The sequence below is a fragment of the Lissotriton helveticus genome, chromosome 8 (genome assembly GCF_964261635.1).
Source record: "Lissotriton helveticus chromosome 8, aLisHel1.1, whole genome shotgun sequence".
NCBI lineage: Eukaryota > Metazoa > Chordata > Amphibia > Caudata > Salamandridae > Lissotriton > Lissotriton helveticus.
The window spans coordinates 1,668,804,584-1,668,822,279 of record NC_136069.1 but is presented as its reverse complement, the minus strand read 5'-3'; the positions used below and the strand labels follow the sequence as shown (position 1 = coordinate 1,668,822,279).

General features: G+C 45.2%; 1 protein-coding gene across 1 annotated transcript in view; it reads right to left on the bottom strand.

Annotated features, from left to right (window-relative positions):
* The window catches only part of LOC144773615 (transient receptor potential cation channel subfamily M member 2-like), a 531,293-nt gene that overhangs the window by 51,397 nt on the left and 462,200 nt on the right, over positions 1-17,696 (bottom strand). Inside the window, exons 30-31 of the mRNA XM_078658758.1 lie at positions 2,677-2,763; positions 2,113-2,218 (exon numbers count right to left, since the gene is read on the bottom strand). Coding sequence (XP_078514884.1) covers positions 2,113-2,218; positions 2,677-2,763 — 193 coding nt within the window. The remainder of the gene's footprint in view (positions 1-2,112; positions 2,219-2,676; positions 2,764-17,696) is intronic.

Sequence of the window (17,696 nt, the reverse complement as noted above, 5' to 3'; positions counted from 1 at the left end):
AGTCCGTGCACCGAAGCGAAGGTGGTTGGGATTTAGACAGGACCACAATGGTGGCCATGTCAGTCTCCAGCGGGAGGGAACCCTTTTCCACTGCTTCGTAGAAAAGCTGGGCAAGGTTTGGAGTCAACGCCTCGTGGAACAGGGCATAGTACTCCTGGGGGAGACCATCCGGACCCGGCGTTTTGCCAGACGAGACGTGGGCAATCACCCCCCGATCTCGTGAATGGGTGGTCCAGGTCCACCTGCACTGTTAAGACAAGGTGGGGGAGCCGACCATTCCCCGCTCGCATCATGTCCGAAAGAGACCGGGAGAGAGTCCGAGCCGTGTAGAGCTGACGGTAATAACGAGCGAAGGCCTGGGCCATACCGGCAGAGGAGATGCATACGGAACCGTCGCGATCTATGATTTCAGGGATTATACGGTTCGCTCTAGGGTATGTGGCCAATCTTTGGGGGAGGGAGCCGTTCTTATCTCCCCATCCGTACACCCTAGCGATAGAAGATTGCCAGAGGAGTTTGGCCGCTTCCAACGACAATTGTTGAATCTCCACGCGCGTGTGGGCGAGGAGCCTCATATCGGAGGCGTCAGGGTTTTGGGCAACGGACCGTTCAAGATGTAAGGCCTGTGCCTCGTATGAAGTAAGCTTGTCCAACTGCGCACGCCGCTGGGCTTTGAGTTGCCCTTTGGCCACTCCGCGGATCGTGGCCTTGCCCGCTCCCCACAGAGTACCCGGCGACGACACCGACCCCTCGTTGGTTTGGAAGTAGTGTTGGAGCTCCTGCCCCACCACTTTCCGAAAGTCCCTGCCCTGGAGGAACTATGCGTTCAACCTCCTGGTTTGACGCATAGTGACGGGGGGGACCGACGGTGAGCATAACCGGGGAGTGGTCAGATATACCCCGTGGGAGGATCGCAAAATCCTGGAGCCGAAGGCAAACGGTCGAGGCGATATACATGCTGTCTATGCGCGCGTGAGCTTCTCTGTTTATACAGATACAGATCACAGGGTATGCGTATTCTTTGTCTGCACTTCCAGAACAGATTTGGGTCAGTTCTTCTTTCATGTGTCCTCTCCACGTTGTCTTCCAAGCACAACCTTTGAATAGAATAGGGATGCTCCTCACAGCAGGGTTATCTCCATGTGTGAGCACCAATAACAGAAGCACAAAGAGGTGCGAGCAATCAGCACCTGGCTATGAACAGCAACAATTAACATTGATCAGGAAGCAAGACTGGTCTCAACGAAAGGACCCTTCTCACTCTGAACAACAGAGACTACAGTTCATCCTCTCACTCCCATCTACCAAAGGGCAGCAAAATGGCCTCATCAAATTTCTAAGCACGGTCATCTTTTCTCCTGCTTCAGTGTCAGGGCCTCCTCCCTCAAGCAACAGGAATGTCAGCAATACACTGCACAATCTGGGAAGACAACCTCACCTCCAACACTCTGTTTCACTTATACTGACTACGCATACACCACGAAGGCAAACACACAAAGCAGTCTCATGTTCACATTAGCGCGTAGCCACAAACACGAGAACCGGGTGTCACAGTGGAACAGATAAAACAGTCTAATCAGAGCAACAAATTCATTGTGTCTGATGCGCGCTCAGGAGTAATTTAAGAGACAAGGACCCTCTGATTTCGGCATGGTTCTTATGATGAGTGCAAACACAATATAAAAGGCAAAAGTGTTTCCAATGGTGTGTTTCATCTATCTGAGAACGCAGCACCCTCTAAGCATCTGTTGGTTCACACAAGCTCAGCCCATCAGTGGAATGTCTTGAGATCCCAAAGAACTTCCTCAGAAATTATGTTTTACTAAATGTATCAAACCGAGTTTGAATGGACAAAGATGGCGACATGTCTATCCCTGACTCATGCCATTATCATGGAATATCTTATAGCAAAGAAATGGAAACTCATTGAAATGAATACACCTAGAAGCAAAGATGAACTTCTCTCCCACTTCAACTAATGATCTCCAAAGACATAACAGAAGCGGCTTGCTGTGTAAGCCTCTACATTACATCTCGTGCCTTCGTCAGCTGCAGCTAGTATTAGTTCCCTCTAGCACAGATGTCCTTCTCCACCACCGTTGTGAGCCTTACCCCTGGCAGACCCCAGCGTTCTGCTCCGACACGTTTCACCACCAATACCTCAAGCACCTTCTTCATGTCCTTTCTGCTAATGGAGCCATTGGTGTTTTTCTTCCAGCTGTAATAAGAAGGAAAGCAGTCAGCATGTCCGAGAGCAGGTTTTAATATCTGCAAAATGAATTCTATTACATGGAGTCACTGACAACACATCAATCACTGGTCAATATTTCAAGTATTTGCAACAGACCAGCCTCACATTCACCATGGATTTGGTCTCTTGCCTAGAGTAAAACGCCTAAACCCAAAAACAGCCATTTGCAAGAACATCTCACAATGGAAACCCACCTTTGATAAATCTGGCACAGATGGTTAAAGGATCTGAAGAACTAATAAAGGGATTTATTGAGAGTCAAGTGATCAAGGGATGAAACTAATGACGGAATAAGTACATAGTACTCTTCATAACAATATTGTACAGGGCATAACATGCCTCCCACAGTGCTCCATAGCAGAATAATTCTGAATGGCCATTAAAGCCTGGTCAAAGAGGGGTACTGAGAAGATCTCAGAACTTACCGTGTCAGCACTGGGTGTAGGCAGTGGTTCGGTCCGTTCCACCTCAGGCTTCCGACCCCTCGTAATCCTGTTCGTCCCATTGGATTCCTTTGTAAGAGACAGAGGAAAGTCACAAGGTAGGCAAGCCCAAGAATATGTGGAATTTGAGCTCAACAGCATTGAATGATTGTTGACAGTAGTTTATTAAAACTCAACTCACATCCCAAGTCTGATCTGAGAATCGACCAGATAACAGCTTCATAGTACCAGATCAACATTCTATGTTAGTTGATTACTTTTATAACACATCCTAACAACCCTCTTACATATTATCTTCCATAAATTCAAAAATACCTCAATTTTGAGAACTGAGAGAAAAAACACGTTTACGACTATCCTCTTAAATCCATTACCTCAAAAACCCTTCTGTTCCAAAGTAAATGCCTTCTTACATCCCCTCTCTCGCCCCAAAACAACTCCTTTATAAGAATCCAACCCTCTGCTCTGGCACCATTTCTCACTCACCACCGACAGCACCATCTGTGAGCGATTTCATTTATAAACTTTATTCGATCTTTTGTATACAGATCATAAAAGTACACCAAATCGGTTACGAAACGATTAAAGTATAACCAATCACAATTCTTTCATAAAAACAAGCCCCCCTTAATCAAGATTCAGGTAAATTCCATGAAAGTTAATAAACAGTAAACATATAAACGTTTCTCATGATTCAATATTGGAGCACAGATTTCCTTTTCCTCATACATGCCCAAAGGAAAGATGCTACTGCAAAACAGATAAATGTGTTCGAGAGCGATGTTAAAAAATACAGGGCAACTGGCATTGGCTACAATTATGTCTCTTTAAAATTGGAACAATAAAAACACTTTCTTTCTTTGGCATACATTCTACAGAGGAATATCAAGTGCAAATAATTTTAAGTCGCAAGGGGACATTGATAAGTCAGAGTGCCTGAAACTTCTGCCTGGGTACCCCAGCATTATTGGGATCAAATTTGAACGGAATCTCGTTAGGATAAACTTGTGGTGTGAGAATGGGACAGATATGAAAACTCACCCTCCTCAATTGGGGGAGTTATATGGTACATCTGCACCATCTGCACACCAAAGTTCTTCTCTCTACGGACGTATTGGGTCCTCGGCTTGTGAGTGAGTGATTTCAATTGCGAAACATTGACAATTAACAGGCGCTAATGAGAGGGCCACTTGGGCTTCACATCTTGATGAGATCTGAGCACTGACTTACAGAGCCTCATCACCTGATCCCAGTGACTACCGTCTCTTCCCTGTAGTATGTCTAAGGGAGGATCCAACCGAGAAGAGCAGAGAACTTGCTTCAGTATAAAAATGTAAGGAGAAAGCGGACAGAAACATGCACTTAAAACAGCAGTGGATCTAGGGATCCCGTAGAAGAGTGCGAAGAACCCAAAGCAAGAAACGATAACAAGTCAAAAAAAGTGACAACACATTTGGTAACAAAGTGGGTGAATATGGCACTGACTGTGCAGTTATAAGGCTGCTATGTGAAGGGAACAAGTGTGGGAGTTGAAGGCAAATGACCCCCTTTCTAAACATCCAGTGGTACCGGGTGAGGACTAGGCCTATTAGTGTCCACAATGGCATTCTGGCAAGCATCTGGCTGCCACGCTTTGCCAATGGTTGTTTATTTTAAAAATGGGTTGCTCGTACCACATACTCCTAAGAGAAGTAACTTTCCCCAATATCTGCCTCCCTGTAGACTTAAGGGGAATCTTTGCCGCACAAGGTTGTGGGGTAGGTTGCCCCCAAATAATTGGCTCTCTTGGCTTACCGCCTTATCCTAGAGTGGTGAGAAATGGTGCCTACTTTAAAGAGAGTAGTGACAGACCTACCATGTCCTCACCCCTAGGATGCAGCGCGACCCATGGGGAACAGACAGTATGTGTTACAGTAGGGAGCTGGAGAGAAAGAGAAAAAGACTGTAGGGCAATTTGTGGTTCAGTTTCTGACATGCAGGTGGCACAAAACATCTAGAATCCCCAGAACACAATGTACCACTCCACCTGACAGAGAAGGACCAGACTGGATGCCTTCAGCAAGAGTGTTCCCTATATGGCAGCTATGTGTAAAAGAGCAGCCAACTCTTTGGCAATTTTGGGCAGTAATGGCCACCAGAAGTGGTCGGACATAGCACCATGTCTGAAAATTTCATATCAGAAGACAGAAAACAGGAAGGCAGCGCAATAGTGCATAAAAGGGCACAAGCATCTGCATTGCTCATTGGCTCAAAGATGGAAGTCATTAATCTAGGTTTTTGACATCTAGTCGGAGAAGTAGTACTATGAAGGTAAGGTAGGCTAAGGGCAATCTTTTTTAGACCTTAGGAACAGAATAACATGTTAGACATCTCCTTTAGCAGAGAGTCATTATTTGTGAAGTACTTTGATGATGTGCCCCAAAGTGTCAAAGAAGACAAAGTCACAGCCTTGTCTCTCAGAGCCTTACAGTAGAGACGGTCTTACCACTTTCATGGAGATAGAGCCCAACTACACAGAGGCACTAATTAGTCTTATAGATATCCTTCATACCAACCACAGTGGCAATACCGCTAACACTATGGATCACATAAACAGCAACTTTATGGGCCGCCACCAGCCAAGACGTACAGCAAGCCTCCATCCAAACACCAGGCAATCATTGATGATTGCCTGACACTGGCTGCCATGCCCACACATCCCCAAGGGTTCTGACCCCGTAGGCTGCAGAATCTCGGTTTCCTACAATGACTGGGCAAAAATTACAACAGGCATTAGAAGTCATCCAATACGGATCCACCTTGGTGTTCCTTCAGTGCTTTTCTCCAAACCCTCCATCCAAGGTCAAGCACAAATATCTGCTTCTTCTGAAAACTGGGACTCTCATCAAGCTATAGATTGGACCTATCACGCCAATCCTGACAGAACATCAAAAAGTAGGCTTTTACTCACAAATCTTCTTAATAAATAAGTCATCGAAGGAACTGAAACCCATTCTAGACATACGCCTTCTTAATTATCTCTCTAAGAAAACGCTAATTCAGAGTGGAGACCTCCAAGAGATGTTGTAGACGCTCATAAAAGACAAGTGTATGTCATCACTAGATCTCAAAGATGCACACTTTCATCTACTCAGGCAGGACAAACATTGAAGATTCCTCAGATACGAAGGGGCCGATCACAGTTATCGATTCTGTGAACACCTCTTTGGCCTCAGATTAGCAGCCAGAGGATTTACAAAATGTATGCCACCAGACGCAGATCATCTTCGAAGCTTAGGGCACCAGATGTAGCTGTACATGGACAACTGGTTGGTCAAATGTTCATCTATACACTCTATAAGCCTATACCAAGCTCTTCAACAAGTTAGGACCCATACCAAACAAGGACAAGTTATTCATGACACCACCATGATTAGTCCAGGCTCTGGGTGCTCTCAGATATGAGTAAGGAAAAGGTATACCCTTTTCAGGACAGAGAAGCTTCACGCCAGGCATTAACAAAACAACGACCGAACCAATGCCAAGTCAAACTACATTTTCAGAAATGATGGCAAGTCAAACTATGCTTGCTAAAACGTTTTCTCAGCATGATGTCTTCCTCTATATGCCTAGTCCCATTCTGTATATGGAGAATGAGCCCAATTTAAAAAAGAGTTGTACGAGCAATGGGCTCAGGCAACATTCTCTTTAAGTGGCCATGTTATAGCCATGTCCAGAATGAAAGAAGCAGTTCCATGGTTATCTGCCAAAAACCTATGGGAATAGACCTATCATTTCTACCTCCTCAGTCGCACTTTGTAACACCTCAGATGCTTCAATGCAAGGGTAGGTTGCCCAACTTCAAGAAGGACACGGAGTCTAAGCAAGTGGTGCTTGGTCCACATAAGAGAAGAAAGCCCATATAAATGTGCTATAGTTAACACGTGTCCAGACAGCCCTGCAGTCGCTTCTTCCTCACACCACATCAATGTTTTACATAAACAACCAGGGAGGCACAAGATTCCAGGTTCTAGGTGCAGGAGCGCAAGGCCTTTGGTACCGGGCCATACAACAGCATAGCGTAGGAGAATGATGCAAGATTGCAACGAGTTGGAGCTGAACAACGGTGTTCAAGGAACCTATTCAGTTAATGGGGAAAACCAAAGATTACATTGCTATGCAAATAAACAAGAAAGGCGTAGGATGAAAGCAGGCATCAACAGGCAGGATCACAGGGGAATTCGTTTTTTTCATGGTTCAAGATATTTGCATACTCATTTACTCCTCTTCCTCCTATTCACAGAGAAATTGTCCAAATGAAGCGAGAGCCTTGCAGGATGATATTGATTACTCCAACATGAGTGAGACCATTATAGTTCACAGACCTTCTACTTCTAGGGGAGCAACCTCCTATTACACTGGGGTCACAGCCAGATCTCCTCTCCAAGGGGTATATTTGATAAAATGCAATGCAGCACAGCAACCACAAGTGCTGTGTTGCATTGTGCTGTGTGAGAGATCAGGTCAACACCACATCTACAGAGATATGGTGCTGTTCTGCTCTCTTCCAAGCGCTGGCGCACATTTAGGCTCTCAGCACCGCACAAATGAGTGCAAAAGTGTCTCTGCCAAGTCTAACATACTTTTTCTACTTGAAGGGTATCCTTCCAGTACAAAATACTTTGCTTAGACTAACTTTTACATTTTTCATACTTCAGTGTCCTGTACAGTGCAGCATATTTGCAAAGTCGGAAACATATGGAGAAATATTAGCACTTCTCCTCATTAATGCCAGTGTCAAAATGGTGTTACTTTTTCATAAACACCCCTTTGATGCAAAGTAATGTAAATCACTGCCCTGGAAAGTACATTTTAAATAAACATTTTGAGACAATTTCTGTCACTTTTGTGACAACAAATCTCCAGGTGCCAAAAGCAGATCTTAGGAGGTTTAGCGATTTTGGTATGGCTTCTGAATTCAATGAATTCCAAAGCTTAGACACCCCAAGGGACTGCAGAAATATCCTAGCACAAGCCAGAGCAATCTCTTCCAATAAATCCTACTCATCAAAACGGAAGAGGTTCTCTGGTTGATGCTCTTTAAAAGATCTACATCCATTCATAATTCAACCCCCTTAAATATTAACCTTATTGTTAGGGCTGGCTCACTTAACACTAGAGCACACTTCTATTAAAGTTCAACTTGCTGGCATATCAGGATGCAGACGCCCTCCAGGACAACTATCATTATGGTTACAAAGAGTTATCTAAGAAGTTTTCAAGAGTCTCCTAAGAGCTTTCCCACTGTCTGAAATCCTCCACTGAAGAGAGAGCTCAACACAGCCTTCTCCCAACCAACGAGGAGTCCATTGAGCCAATTCAGAAAGTACCTATAGAAAACCTCACATAGAAATCAGCTTTACTGTTGGCTATCACTTCATCAAGGAGAGTCAGTGAGATTCAGGAGTTTACAATTACAAACCTTACCTGCAGTTATCCAAAGATAAGGACATTTTCTAGAATAATCCACAAGTTTTATCCAAGGTCTCTGCAGATTTTCGCCTCAGCAAGCGCATAGGCCTTAAGGCTTTTTTTCAAAAAACCATTGTGATGCAGCACAAAGAATGTTCTTTCATTAGATGTATGAAGATGTCTTAAATTTTATCTGGACAGAAATAAACAGTTCAGGAATATCTAACCAATCACTAGTCTTGTTCTCCAACCCATGTAAAGGTTACCCATGATCAAATTTGGGAATTTCCAGATGGTGGCAGCAACAGTTGCTTTCTGCCATATGACGGTGGAAAGAAAGCTTAAGCTGAGTGGCCTCTCATCTCATTGGCTGGGTTTCAGGCCTTTTTGAGAGAGGTGAATGTGTTGTGGCATTGTTTTTGGGCCTTTCGGGCAGGCAGTGACTTCGATTGCTATTGTAAATTTACTCTAGGTCTCCCACCTCCGTGACACTATGAAAGATCCAATGCAGGAGAAGGTATCTCCTCTGCCCATTGCAATCTAAATTCATTTTTGAGTGTTCGATTATTAGATGCCTCCCACACCACCCCTCAACCAACTGTATTTAAAGAGCCCAACTTTAGGCATTTGCAGGAATACTATGCCCTAAAGCTATCTTTTTTCAGGAGTGACATGAATCTGGGGTTCTCAGCTAAGGGGGCTTTTGTTTTTTACCTCAGATGATTTTGTTTTAATGTGAAGTGGATTTGTTGTAACCTTAAGCAGCTATTTTTCCAGAGGAGTCTGATGATCAGCAGCTACTAGCAGTCCAGGCAGGAAGATGAAGGAAGGAAGATGTAATGCCCAGGTTCAATCCAGGAAGGCAGCTGACTCCGTGCATCAGGTCTGATGCGGGCCAGCTGTGGAGGATTGTGGAGCCCCAAAGGATGTGTTGTAAATTACTATTGTTTGCAGGCGTGTTTATGTCTACAAGCTCATGATCCTTTCTTAAACCATCAATTCCTTGAGATTATTGTGCTTGGTCATTCCTTTTCATCCACTGGTCTTCGCAAATGTCATTCATATTCTGCTTCCGCCTACCACAGCATACAGCCATGGCAATGCTTGGACTTGGCTGCAGTAACCCGCTGGACGGGTGAGCTCTTAATTAAAGTATCACTTGTTCCTTACTGTAGTATCCTCTCATTTTTATCAAATGACATGCAAGCAATGCCAATGAGGAAGACCAGATGAGTAAGCAGTTCATTATTCCTCAGCTGGTTTTTACTGAGCATGATGATGGGTGTGGGCAAAGGTTTTGACAAAATGGGATGCAGAGAAATGTGCCACTACCACTTTTCCACTGGTGGGACAGAATTCAAGAGCTTTAGGGGCTTGAATTCAGTGCTGCCAAATTCAGCCACCATCCTAGCTGTGGGTAGTGTCTTTCAGAGTCCATGCCTCCCACACCTCCCTACAACTTTACTTTTGCACACATACAGCCATAGTCTTGGCTTAATTTTCAAGTTCTTTCTTTCCCAATGGTGTCTCCCATGATGCAGACAAGGCTCACACAGGGTAGTCAATCCTTCACTGTGTAATGTTAAAATTCTCACATGAGACAGACAGTACTCATAGAGGGTACCCTGGGCTTCACTGTTTAATATTGAATGTCTCACATGAGACAATTATTGGTCATATTGGGCACGCAATCCATCACTGCGTAATTTTGAAGCTCTCGAATGAGGAAACAGTGCTCATACAAGGTACCCAAACCTTTACTGTGCAATGTTGAAACTCTCCCATGAGATGGACAGTACTTATAGGGGAATCCAAAACTTGACTGGGTACTGTTGTACAAGTGACAGAGACTACTCATAGGAGTAGCTGTTCCTTCACTGTGTAATGATGAATCTCTCACAAATAGCATACAATACCTGCAGCAGAAGTCCATCCTTCACTATGCAATGACTCAGTAGTTACAGACCAGATTCCCAACAGACGTCCATCTTTTAGCCTGCAAGGCTTGAGCATTCACATTAGACAGTACTTGTAGCAAAGTAGGAAATACTTTCACGGTTACCCCCACTTCTTACTGGTACCATTCTGTTTTCTGACTGGTCTGACTGGGATCCTGCTAATCAGGACCCCAGTCACTGTGCTCTCTCCCTAAATTTGACTATTGAAAATACTTTGGTACCTTCCTAATTGCCTACTGGTGTACGGTGATAAGTCCCTAGTTTATGGTACTAAGGTACCCAGGGCTTCGGTATACCGGGGTTCTTTCATGGGCTGCAGCATGTATTATGCCACCTGTGAGAGACCACCCAAACTGTGACTACAGACCTGCCATTGCAGCCTGTGTAAGCTGGTGCTAGCACCACTCACCACAGATATAAGTTTCCTTATATCTGAGGTCGCTGCACTTAAAACCTATAAGTCACCCCTAAGGCAGGTCTTTCAATCCTGAAGGCAGGGTGCTGAGTTATAAGTGTGATGGTGCCCTGCATGAGCAAGACACCCCCTACAAACCCAGGAGTCGATTTTTCAGGCTTTGTAAATGCGGTAAGCCATTTTATACATATAGTGGACATCAAGTCAATTACGAGATAACTAAATATTGGCTGCACCGAAACCGGTCATGCTTGGTATCAAACATGCTGGAATCCTACCCCAGCACTGATTCCAGTGTTGAATGTAGGATCCCATGTACTGAGGGCTCCCCTGGGAAACCCCTGTGTATTCCCGGTAGAAGTCTTTCAGGATCGAACAGCAAGCTAGTGCTGCTGCCGACCACAGACACAATTCTGCCCTCCTGCTGCTGAGCTGAGCTCGAGCGGGGGAAGGTAGGACAATAGGTTTCCTGTTGCAGGGAGGTGTGACCACCTCCTATAAAGGACTTAGTGCATTGGAATGGGGGTGAACCTATTGCCAGCACCAGCAGACTGCTTTGAAGGGCATATTTGGTGCACTCCTTGCATACTACAGTTTGAGCTAGCTCAGGGAGCCATTGGCTCCCGCTCTGGCATGAAATTGGACAAAGCAGATGAGAGTATCCTCCCCTCTGTCCAGCCCCTCCTCTGGGATGGACCCCTGATTCATCCCAAACTTTCCTTAGGGTACTTGAGGGATTACCTGTGGGTGGCTCTTCAGATTCGTTGTGGGGCAAGATTCAGATCAGAAACCACTTCCACTTCAATTGTCAAGGCACCTTAGACTTCGATGGACTTCGTCTGGAAACGAGACTGCAACAAGGTAGACTCCTGCAGCTCCTGGTCTTCTCGTTCTGCCAGTCTTCTGCGTTGTCGGTGCCTGTTATTCATCCAGGGTCCTCTCGAGGCCTGAGGCATCAAAGACACCCGAAGTGATCTCCCTTGAGAGAAGGAGTCACTCCCATGCCTCTGTAGGCACCACAACCAAGCTGCTTCTGAGGTCCCACAGACTCAAAAAGGCTCAGCAACACATGTGGAGGTTCTGCATCTCCATCGAGGCCAGCAATGTCTTCTCAGTAAGCTTCAGGTCTGTATTCCTTGTTGGAACAGTTGAAACAGAACCCCTGCACATAGCATCGGCTTGCTGTTGCCAACTCTTGTTGACTCTGTCTTCCAGAGATCTTCGGGCTACAAGAAGTTCCAGCCTCCAGGATCTCTTCCTGACAAGATCTTCATCCTCACAACATCCCCTGCACCGTGGGCCTGCAACCTTGGTGAGCTGTTCGAGGTCCTCTTGTGACTCCTGGACCTTTGGCGTGTGTTGTTCCTTTTGAGGGTCTTCTCTGGCTTCAGTGGGCTCTCCTGCTTGCTCGGGGACTGCTCTGCCTCCCCTGCTTCTGGTGAGTGCCCTAGCCCTTGCTGGTCCCGGCACTGCACATTCTTTTTTTACCAAGTGTGTTGTTGCTGCCAAGGCTTGTTAGTGCTCCTGCTGGACACTGACCCTCTGGTTCTCAACTTCCGATGTGGGAAAGCTTGTGAACAGCTACTGGTCTTCCACAGCATTGCTTGGTCCTCACAGCTGCAGCAACAATGTCACTGTGAACTCTCCTGCATCTTCCGTCATCAATGGTCATTACTCTTCCGTGCCACCTGGTCACCTCTGAGTGGCATGGAGTCTGTACCCTCTGCTTGCAGGTACTTCCCTCCAAGAATCCATCCTTTGATTCCACCGGACTCTTTCACCTTTTTCGCCAGCGGCATCTTCACTGGAGTCCTCCATTGTGGTCTACGGGGGTTTCCAATGTCACTTCGCACCTACACACCTGGCTTCCCTGGTGTAGGTATGCTGCTTCCTCTTGTATCCATGGATGGGGAGACTCTCGAACCTTCCATCTTCCCCGGGGTTTCTTCAGGGTCCACTGGGAAGGGCCCTTCCTCTTCAAAACTGCAACTGTGACTTCCCCATTGACTTGCATTTAGTACGTGGCTGTGTTTCCACTCTGCACATGGCCTCAGTGGGGTTTCTGGGTACTTACCTTGGATGGTTCCTTGGCTCCTGAGCACTTCTGAGTCTCTTGGGACCAGTCTCGACTTCAGTCACAGTTCTCATTCCACTACTTTAGTATGTGGTTTGGTCTCCCCATGGAGACCACTGTGTATTTCTGCTTACCTGTTTCCTTTTGAAATATTGTGTATATCGTGTTGATATCTCCGGGTAGGAAATATACCAACGTGTTAGTGAATGAGTATAATGAATATAACTATTTTTACAATTACACTCTATGGTTCTGTTTCATTTAACCTACACTATCTGATTAGTTCTGGTAAAAACAAGCATTTGCAATGCAATAGGTTTCGCATTTATGAGAGTATGAGCTATTGGCATTTTAAATGCCAATGCCTTTTATTTATGTGTTGTTTTTAAAACAAATAAATACAAGCATTTGAAATGCATTCGGTCTCGCCTTTGGGACCTTTTAAGTATTTGGCCATGCAGCATATTATCGCATATTATTGCAACATACTTTAATTACAGAAATGTCAAATTCAAATTCAAATTCAAATTTGGCTTTATTCGATTTACCTGCGAAAATCATAAAAGCATACAAGTACATTTTATACAACAAATTTTAAAAGGTATTCCCCATCAAGAAATTTATAAAACAGTTATCCATATGTAAAAAGTCACAGATAAAGATATGGCCAAAAGCCTCATGTTAAAGCGTCTAATAAAATTTAAACATGTAGGGCTTACATCATAGAATTTCTATATTTCATTACTGACATTAAAAACCGAGAAACAACAAAGATGACATACACCTCATCTAGCAAAAGTAACTTCAAATAAGCATACAGAAATGTCTCTTTATGAAGCCATGTGTGCAAAGAGAATAAGGAGACTAGGTCCTTTAAGGGCTTAGAGTTGGCATAATCAACGTGGACGCCCCTGACACAAAAACATTCATTCACTTGCTAGCTGCAATCTAATGCTAAGCTTCTGTATCTATGATAAGGACAGTCCGAGGAAGCAGACAACACGGCCAGTTGAGAGTGGATGTGGTGTAAGAGGAGAGCTGTCTGATTGGACCTGGGGTCTAGGTCCGAGCCTCGTGTGAGCTCAGAATGCTGTGATTCTGGGTACATTTCTTAAGCTCCTGTACCTACCAAAAACAAGTGCGTCCTAGTGTAATGTAACTGGTGCACATGTAAAGCGCTCTAATTCTTTCAGTTCGAGCTTGGGCTATATTACAAAAAAAGTACTTGGTGTGAGTAGCAGTGCCAATTGACAGGCGGTGCCAGCATGTACAGACTTGCTTTCGTACATGCCACTCAATACTGATGGCGCCCAGCTGAGGGCAAAGAAGGGTGCACAAGAGAGCAAACTCTTTCAGGGGCATTTTAGAGCAGGTTGTGCTCCTACAGCTGCCCAGGCTATTTGCTCTGTACTTTTGCAGAGGGCTTTATTCACTGAGTTCTTGTTACACTCCCTTGAGTAATGCCTCGCTCACTGCCCTGGTCATGGACCCGATACAAATATACATCTGTGCGGCATACTGTGATGAGTAACATGCCTCTATGCCACCAGAAGCTGATGCCAGCGAACAGCACATGCTCAAGAGAAAATGCCGGGGTTGTGGAGGGTAACAGGCCAAGCTAAAAGAACCTTACACCCACTTCAGTGGGCACGGCAACAAGGTATGTGTTGCTATGCAGTTACATGGTGGCATGACATGACTACTAAGCCTAAGTGTATGGGGTGGGTTAGGGAGGGCTAACAGTTAGAAAAATTGCAATACATGGAGAGTTCTCGCACGGCGAGCGTAAGAAACACAAATTGAGCACGGAAGGGACGAGGCCACGAATGCATAAGGCTCCCCAGCACAAACAGTTGAATTATGGGAAGGATTTAAACTGAAATCTACATTAAATGTTAATGTTAATGTTAGTGAGATTTATAGAGCGCGCGAATACCCGGAGGTGTCTTGGCGCTAGACCAGAGTAGTACCTGAGATCACGGAGAACAGTGAAATTAGTTTGAGAAAAGCCAGGTTTCTAATTGTTTCCTAAAGGAGGATAGGGAGTTCAGTCCTCTCAACGATGCAGGGAGAGCATTCCAGAGTTTTGCTGGTAACTTCTTTAAAACAAAGAGTTCTTCATTGAATTTGCTCCTAACAGCACCTACACAGGTTGCTGCAACTTAGGTTACACTCTTCGCCGTTGCCATAGTTTCTCCTTCGGGGGAGAGGGTGTGGGGGAGGGATGGGGGGTAGTTTGATGCAATGTGTTCTCCTCCCAATTAGGACACCTCAGTAAAGAAGAGACCACACAATTAAACGCAGCTCCCCTGTAGCAAACAAAAGTCAGAGGTTTGTAAAGTCTGCAGGGTGGCAGTGTTATTACAACCCCAGTAGAAGAGATGTGTCTCGGGGAGCGCAGCACTGCAAGCAGAGGCGAGGAGGATCCGTTTCCAGTACATCATTAAAGTGTGAAACGCCCCCGGGGAAGCCGCGCGCACATGCTTTAGCCCGTCAGTAAATGCACAATGTCATTTTAAGTTGTTTAAAGTTAACATCACGTTGGCTTTTAAAAAGCACAAAAGGAAGCAGGAATGGAAACATGCACAGACGAGCGGCGGCGTAAACTAACAAAACATGCGTCCCCCGCCGGGGCTCCTATGGGGTCTGCAGCAACTCTCAGCTGGCTAAAGGCTGGCTGACCCTGCGCGTCCTTGCTTGTCTGTGCTCCGTGCACCCACCAGCTGTCATGTACAGAAAGTGATGCTCTGATAAATGAGGGCGGCGAGCTGTCGCTGTTGTGCATGTGTTATGGACAGGTCAGGAAAAATAAAGTGTGAATTCACCCAGCCAATTCTATGACAAAACAAGCATTTGCAAATGCAACAGGACTCGTATTTATACGAGACCTATTGCATTTTAAACGGAAGTGGGGACGTCAACGAAGGCATGAACGGGAGTTGAGGTTAGGGGTGGTGGTGGGACGAGAATTCACAGATTGCGGGAGGGAACGGGGGGAGGCAAGGGAACTAATTTGTTTTTAAAGTAATGGGGCTGAAAGCCATGGAAGGATAAAAATGATGACATGGCCGTCAGGAGGCGGGACTATCAAGCTGAAAACCAATTACAATACAGCATTTAGTATTTAAGCCAATGAAAAAACTGCCCGGGAAGTGGGCGGAGCGTCCCCGCAACACTGTATACTGCATACGTCGCAAAGTGAACAGCGAATGCGCGCTGCAACGCTAGGCGAGACCTAATAAAGCCATTTAATGCCATTGTGAATTCCTTGAACACACATCCTGTGAAGGCCGCCTTGAATCCATTCTTTAATACTAAAGCCACACAATGTATGCATTAGACGCTCAGTTTAGGTAGGTGTGCCTGACAAGATGCTGTGCTGCTGGAGTCTTCAAAACAGTTGACCTAGAAACAAAGACAGCAAATCACGATTTTCTAAGTCACGTCCAGGTAAGTCAGAAGTTGGTGCGGGCCTGGGTTATCAGACCTGTCGAGGGACCTGTTCCAAGCTTAAAAATGTCTTGCAAGAAAAGAGAAAAAAACCACACACCCAGCTTCGGCTGCCATCTAATCTTATAAACAGGACAGCTGTGCTTGATAAAAATCGATAAACAAATGGTGAAGCATGAGCACGGGCTCTCAACATGCACGGGCCTGTAGAATAATGACTCCCCTGCGCCCCCCACGCTTCTGAAGGGCTTAGTTACCTGATATACACACATATTACAGTCCCAGCCTACTTTTCCTAAAAACTGGCGCTATTTATGCTGCTTTTCACGATCTATTTTGGGATGGGGTCGAGCGATGGTCCATTTTCAAGTTCCTTCTGCCCGTTCTGCTTTTCTCCTGATTCCTTGGAGGGGACCGTAAACACAATGTATAAGGGTGACATACATCCCTCTCCAACCCCTCTAGACATGTGCACGGGTGGGGCAAAAGAATAATTTGTAAATGTCCGTACGCGTCATGTGGAAAATGAGCCACACGTCAAGGAGCCATGTCAGAAACAATATGCTGTCATGCAAATACTGATTTGTGCACCGTCGTTTGCACAGCTGTCGAAGTATTTCTGTCATTGTTATGCCTAATCATTACGTTGCGCACACACCTGTGTTTGTGATAAGTGCAGGTGCGAATATTACATTTTCAGCAGCTGTTGCACATTAAATTAAGTTGTGTCGAACTCGGAATCTGATGAAATATTATTTTGACATATTCTCCTCTACATCAATACATCAGGCTGGGGTTTGTTTTATTGCTCTGCACCTGGCCTGTCTGTTTTCTGGGATGTGAGCTTTTGAACATCTAAAGACCTGCTATGAAGACATTTCGAGCTAAATCGAGTTACTTGCATTTTGAAACTATTTGACGCTGCATGTGCCTTTCTGTTGATTTTTTTTGTTACCTTGTAAAATGTTCCTTATATTTTCCTACTGGGCATACATTAATTAATGTTCAAAAACCCCGTGCCGCAACTGCAACTAGCAAAACGCCTTTTCACATATGGCTGAGTGGAATTTAGACAAGTGAAATGAAAACAAAATATGTGAACTTATCTGGTGAGACATGGAATGTGTGTTGTGCTAGTAAACATGGTGGTGCACCACAAAGTACATTCCTCAAGCGCACATGCTCAAATAAAGATAAATAAGAAACAATAAACGTCGAGTGCAGACTGCCTGGTTGAGAAAGGCTTGATGCCCGCTTGTTTATATGTCCGATGCTGAAACTCGCGAGAATCGTACACTTCTTAAGAACATGTTGAGACGGATGGATTATTGGCTGGGTCAGTAGCGAAGCAAGGATGCTACAGGTCCTGGTGGAAGCAAGGACACTAGCCACTTTGATTGCTGCTGGGGTAGTAAAATACAGCATTGATCAGGGTTCAAGGGGCCCCTCAAAACTATGGACCCCTGCTGCACCAATGATAGCTACACCCTTGCGTGTGTTGTATCACAGCGAAGCATTTGGGCACCATCTGTGACGTCAACTGCCACTTATTTGGTCTTTACAGGATGTATCAATCCGGCACAGAGGATGTTTGCAAGCAGAACTTAATTTGAGGTGGTGGTTGCACGTGCTCAAGGGCCTGCTGGGAGCAAAC